Genomic DNA, 6,267 nt, shown 5'->3' on the forward strand with positions numbered 1-6,267 from the left:
TTGTTCAATATGCTGCAATTTTGCTTGCTAGATTGGTGAACTTGACTAAGTTATGTATTTCTCCAGAATTTCTTCAGATTATCCCCTGGGTTCTGCTTTGCCGATGGGCTTGCTTCATTGGCCCTTCTTCGGCAAGGGATGAAAGATAAATCTAGTGATGGGATTTTTGATTGGAATGTAACTGGAGCTTCAATTTGTTATCTTGGAGTTGAGGTTATTATCTTTCTCACTCTTCTGGCTTGATTATTTTCTGCTATTATGCATATCATTTGTATTGGTGCCAGAGTGAAAGTCCTTGGTGTGAATACAGTTTTGAGAGCTGCACGTGGAGAGTCATAGTTCTCTTTTTGTATCCCATTTTATTATGATTAGAATATTCTTTTCACTTCTCCTATGAATTGCTCGTAGAACTAGCCAATTGCTTTATCTTCATTTTCCTTTAAGATGAATTTTCAAATAAAACTTACATGTTCCTTGCTGTGACAGGCCATTTTCCTTTATGATGGGTTGATTAGGATCTCATTCAGTTTTCTCTCTGTGGCAGGCTATTGGTTACTTTCTTCTGACTCTTGGCCTTGAACTCTTGCCTACTTGTAAATTGACTCCTGCAAGACTAATGAAGTGGTGGAGGAAAAAACAATATCAGGGTGATGATTCTGTTTTAGAACCTTTTCTGAAAACTTCCTCTGGAACATCTGTTCTCCTTGATGAAGACAGAGATGTAAAAACAGAAAGACATCGGGTACTTTCTGGTTCCATTGACAATGCCATTATTTTCTTGCGTAATCTTCGGAAGGTATTCTACTGGCCTTGATTTTATTCATGTCCTTCTTATACTCTTATTATTGTTTAGTAACAACATTTATCAACCAATCTCAGGTGTATCCTGGAGGAAACCAGCACCATGCAAAAGTAGCTGTAGATTCGTTAACTTTCTCCGTTCAAGCTGGAGAATGTTTTGGCTTTCTAGGAACCAATGGAGCCGGGAAAACTACCACTTTGTCCATGCTAACTGGTATGCTGCACTTGTCCAGCTTAGACAATATTTTATCTTCAGAACACTCCATTATGTAATATTGTGCAATAATTGAATTCATGAAGAACGATTAAGCCTCTATAATTGTTAATAATTTAATTGCAATATTTCTTTCTCTTAAACTGCGCTCCTTTATATAATATCTGTTCCGTGAACCTTATTGAGAACTTCACACTGTGTAGATATTGTATGATTGTAAGATTTTGGTCCGTCTGAACCTTGCAATTTTCCTTTTCCTTCCCCCATACAGGAGAAGAATCTCCAACTGAAGGAACTGCTTTCATTTTTGGCAAAGATATATCTTCAAATCCAAAGGCTGTCCGTCGTCATGTATATTAGATTCTTTTGTTTATTTTACTCTTATGTTTGATCTAGAAGTTTGGATAGTCTAGCAGAAAGAATTTAACTATTTTCTACTATTTAATGGATCACCTGCAGATTGGGTACTGCCCTCAGTTTGATGCTTTATTAGAACATCTTACAGTGCAAGAGCACCTTGAACTTTATGCAAGGATAAAGGGAGTTTCAGACTACCAAATGAATGATGTATGTGTATCTATTGTAGTTATTCTAATAATTTTTCTCCTTATCAATATAGTAGAAGGGTTCTATTTGGTCAAAAAAAAGAAGAAGGGTTCTAGTTTGATTTGAAGCATTCAACATGGTACTGTAATTTGAGAGGCTTTATAAGTAACATAACCGACATGCATGATTCCATTTAATACATTAGCATCAATATATTAATTTGATGCAGTAATGACCACAAAATGCCCTGATGCATGCAACTATTTTGGCAGGTTGTTATGGAAAAGTTGGCAGAGTTTGACTTACTAAAGCATGCTAACAAACCATCATACACCCTTAGTGGAGGTAACAAGCGTAAATTGTCTGTTGCAATTGCAATGATTGGAGATCCTCCAATTGTCATTCTTGATGAACCATCCACAGGTATGCATAGGTTGTATTAAATCACGCATTCTTGCAAGGACTTGAAAAATGTTTTTCTTGCAGCTCTATTGTTATGTGCCTTCTTTTTTCCTTTAATGAATGATAGAAAATAATATCTGTCTTTGGAAATGTTATAAAATTGCTTATAGATCTTCTGATCGATCTTTGACTGTGGCTTGGCTCCCTTGACATGTTGTAAGCATGTTGGTTTGGTTTTACTCAAGTGGTTGTATGGTGTTTCTTCACAAAATTTATTCATGCTTTTATTCTAAAGCTCATATGAAATTTTAATCTCAAATTCTCAATGCATTAACTTTAGTTGCTTGGTGGTCTACGAAAAAAAGGTTAGTTGCTTACACGCTGCATGTTTGAGTTTAGGTAAAGCAATGCTTGGATCGGCACAGGGATATGGCCTTTGATGGCAGTTTCTAGCCTGTTGTCTATTGTTTAAGAGTGCCGTGTGAAAAAATTCTAGCTAATTGTTATCTAAGATGGAATGATGCGAGAAGTGCATGATGTTATATTTAGAGCTTTCTTTTTGTTTACTAGCAGTTAGTAATTATTGGTTATTTTAGGTATGGACCCTATTGCAAAAAGATTCATGTGGGAAGTAATATCCCGCCTATCGACCAGACAAGGAAAGACAGCTGTGATCCTTACGACCCATAGCATGAATGAAGCTCAAGCTTTATGTACCAGAATTGGGATAATGGTACCAGTCCTCGCATCCTAAAACTTATGAAACTTGTTGGCATTCACTTTATTCACTTATTGTAAACCATTTTCCATTTAGGTTGGAGGCAGGCTAAGGTGCATCGGAAGTCCCCAGCACTTAAAAACAAGGTTTGGAAATCATCTTGAGCTGGAGGTATGTAGTTAAATATGATGTCATTCTTTGATTTAGTAATGTTCGATAATCAGTGTTGAAAGACATGTACACTTGTAATGCAATAAATTCTTACCTTCAATCAGATTAAACCCACCGAAGTGAACTCTGCTGATATGGAAAATCTTTGCCACATTATTCAAGAAATGCTTTTTGACATTCCCTCCCATCCTAGAAGCCTACTAAACGATCTTGAAGTCTGTATTGGGGGCGTCGACTCCAGTACATCAGAAAATGCATCAGTTGCAGAAATTAGCTTGTCGAAGGAGATGATAGTTGTTGTTGGACGTTGGCTCGGAAATGAAGACAGAGTAAAGACTCTTCTTTCTTCAAGACCAATCTCCGATGGGCTTTTTGGTGAACAGTTGTCAGAGCAGTTGATTCGGGATGGTATAAGTCATCTACCGATGTTATTTTAATATCCATTCACTGCTGAATCAAAAATAATTTTGTTGATGCTGTTTCTTGTCACTATTATGAACTTGCATTTCATAGAAACTCAGCATGAAACGAGACATTTTTTTATCGTGCTTTAGTCCTCAATTATTTATTTTTTCTTTCTTACCGCAATTTTGACTTACTATTCAAGGTTATGTAGGTGGTATACCATTGCCAATATTTTCTGAGTGGTGGCTAGCTCGTGAGAAGTTTTCAGCCATTGATTCATTTATACACACTTCATTTCCTGGTGCAACTTTCCATGGGTGTAATGGATTAAGTGTTAAATATCAGGTAAAATTCATAGTTACTTTCAGCTATGTAAGCTAAAGAAAACGCCCTTAGTTTTTTGATGAATTTTAAATGAAATTCCACCTGTTTGATATTTTTTAAGAAGTAAAAGAAAGGATTATACTTGTATTAAAGACATGCTCGATTTCGAGTAACATATGGTGCTTTGTGATTCAGTTTAGCGACAGTAACTGATTCGATATTTTTGTTGTTGCAGTTACCATACAGAGAAGGTCTCTCATTGGCGGATGTTTTTGGGCACTTGGAGAGAAACAGGTAAGCATCTCTTAAACTGCCATTTCTTTTCTCCATCTCCTATGGTTGGAAAAATCGGATAGGATTGGTCGGTTCAACTGAAACCAGTTGGTCCGGCAGCTCAACATATATAGCTTAAACCAGAGAAGTTACAGCACTGGCTGGAACCATTGAAAACTGAAAATCAGCAGCCAGTAAAATCACGAATTCGGTTTATTTCAACCATGCCTTGTCATTTTCGTGTTCATATATATTTTTTTTGGGGGGGGGTGAATTTTCCACTGAAACCAGAATTTTTTTTTTACATCAGGAATGAATCGGGCATAGCTGAGTACAGTATCAGCCAATCAACTCTGGAGACTATATTCAATCATTTTGCATCCAATTCCTGAGATTTATATTTTGCATTTGACTTTTAGGGCAAATGCAAATATCATAAGCAGGCAATGTTATAATCATATGAACTAGAGAAGGAAACAATTGAAAGGTAAAGAACAATCATTTTACAAAGCTTTTGCATTGTTTGACAGGATTTTGAAAGTAATTGTGAACACATTTTCCCCATATTTTTGTTTGCATGGGAACATAAGGAACACTGGGAGCTCCTTTATTTTGATTTTTTTATTCTATTTTGTTGGCTGATTTGAAAAGCCAAAGCTAATAAACGTTTTCATATATTTAATTCTTTTAATATTAACTATATATATTCAAAAAAATATTTCATTACCTTTTGGTAGTTAATTTTATTGGATATGGTGAATGAATAACGGCAATGCTATAGTTAGATATTAACGGCAAATAGGGGTGTTAAAAATTACCCTATCTGGATTACTTGACCCGTTGATTCCGTAAAAAAAATATCGGATATTTTTTTATGAAAATACCAGAAGTTGCAGGTTGGGCATCCGACCTATTATTTTTTTCGGGTTTTCGGGTAAAAAAATCTTTAAATCGGGTATCCATCGATTTGGTATCCAGTACCTTTTAATTTTTGTATGTTATTTTATTAAAATTCAATATTCAACGATGTTTTATTCTTATTCAAAACAGTAGCAGGCAATTCCCAACCGCAATTTCATTTTGTAACCCCTATCCCTCGGCCTTTACGACTTACGCACGGTCTCATCGTCCCTCACAGTCATTCGTCAAGCAGGCAACAACGAGATCGTTAAGGAATCATAAGTGGTCGTGGTTTTTAATTTTTTAATCTATTTCAATATTTAATATAGTTCGTCTTTAACTAATACATGGCTCAAGCTAAAATTTATACTATATCGAATTATAGGAATTATACCAGTACTGATTCGTCTTTCATGTAGGTACTTAAATTATGTTGATTCGTCTTTAACTACAATATATCAGTGCTGTAAAGTGTAAACTAGAATACCATTTAAGAGATACACTAGGCTATGATGGTGAAGACTTATGAAAAACTAGAGTAGATTTTTTTATTTGACAAATAGGAACCGGTTACCCTATTATTTAAACCAGCGGGTACCCATTACCTGTCGGGTCAAGGGTAGACATTTTGATACTCGAACAATTTGGGTACCTAGTTTTGAACACCCTAACTATAAGTGGCGTGATTGAATACAATTACATATTATATGGTTTGATTGACAAAATTAAAAGATCGGTGGTAAAAAGTAAAAAGATTAAATAGTTAAGTGATCAATGTTATAATTTAGCCTTTTCTTTAATTGTATTAATGATATGTATTAAGGACATATCGTTTCTTAAATCAAATTACAAAATTAAAATATGAACCTCGAGTTGGGTATGAATATGAAAACACGATATTTTTTTACATCATTTCTCCCCCTCTATAGATCGCGCGAAGTTAGCGTATTAATTTTGAAATAATTGAGGTTTAATTACTCCTATATATTATCACATAAAATCTTTTGGTTTCATTTCATGGTTTGAATCCTACTAAAAACGAAAACGAAAATTCCCATCCAGTCAGAACGGTGTTAAAACATTTCAAAAGCCCGCTTCTCTCTAGAATCCAGGCGATCTAAGAATGACATATCTTCTCTTTCTACCCCGATTCCCTCTCCCTTCTCTCTAGGCTGGGAGTTTCGTTGGTCGCACAATCGTCAACCCGTCGTCAGCCGCCGTACCGGCTGTCACCTCCGGTGGTCGTTGACCACCAAAACTTCAAGGTATGCTCGCCTTGACGCCAACAACAAGGATCTAGGCTTCATTTCATGAGAGAGAGCCTACAACATAGTAGATCTATGTCGAGGCCCTTTGACTTTTTAGATTTTCGGCGACGCTTCTTCTTCTCCGACAACGACGCGAAGAATCACACTAATAGAGTACTCAAAGTTGAAATTGATATGTTCAGGTCAGATCTGTGATTGTTGATTCATCTTCTCATTCATGATTTTTTTGGGTTTCCGCCTTCTTC

General features: G+C 35.8%; 1 protein-coding gene across 4 annotated transcripts in view; it reads left to right on the plus strand.

Moving 5' to 3' along the window:
- The window catches only part of LOC120128912 (ABC transporter A family member 1-like), a 64,458-nt gene that overhangs the window by 34,716 nt on the left and 23,475 nt on the right, over positions 1-6,267 (plus strand). For 3 of the 4 annotated variants that reach the window (XM_039146517.1, XM_039146519.1, XM_039146518.1), the window contains 12 exons: positions 67-213; positions 545-796; positions 880-1,015; positions 1,287-1,366; positions 1,475-1,582; positions 1,834-1,984; positions 2,560-2,696; positions 2,778-2,852; positions 2,957-3,260; positions 3,469-3,602; positions 3,817-3,875; positions 4,165-4,302. In XM_039146517.1, the coding sequence (XP_039002448.1) occupies positions 67-213; positions 545-796; positions 880-1,015; positions 1,287-1,366; positions 1,475-1,582; positions 1,834-1,984; positions 2,560-2,696; positions 2,778-2,852; positions 2,957-3,260; positions 3,469-3,602; positions 3,817-3,875; positions 4,165-4,246 (1,665 nt within the window). In that variant the 3' untranslated portion in view covers positions 4,247-4,302. Of the gene's footprint in view, positions 1-66; positions 214-544; positions 797-879; positions 1,016-1,286; positions 1,367-1,474; positions 1,652-1,715; positions 1,746-1,833; positions 1,985-2,559; positions 2,697-2,777; positions 2,853-2,956; positions 3,261-3,468; positions 3,603-3,816; positions 3,876-4,164; positions 4,303-6,267 lie in introns of those variants that run through there. The other variant, XM_039146520.1, reaches the window with a different exon arrangement.

This window comes from Hibiscus syriacus, unplaced genomic scaffold (genome assembly GCF_006381635.1).
Source record: "Hibiscus syriacus cultivar Baekdansim isolate YM2019G1 unplaced genomic scaffold, ASM638163v2 tig00110482_pilon, whole genome shotgun sequence".
NCBI lineage: Eukaryota > Viridiplantae > Streptophyta > Magnoliopsida > Malvales > Malvaceae > Hibiscus > Hibiscus syriacus.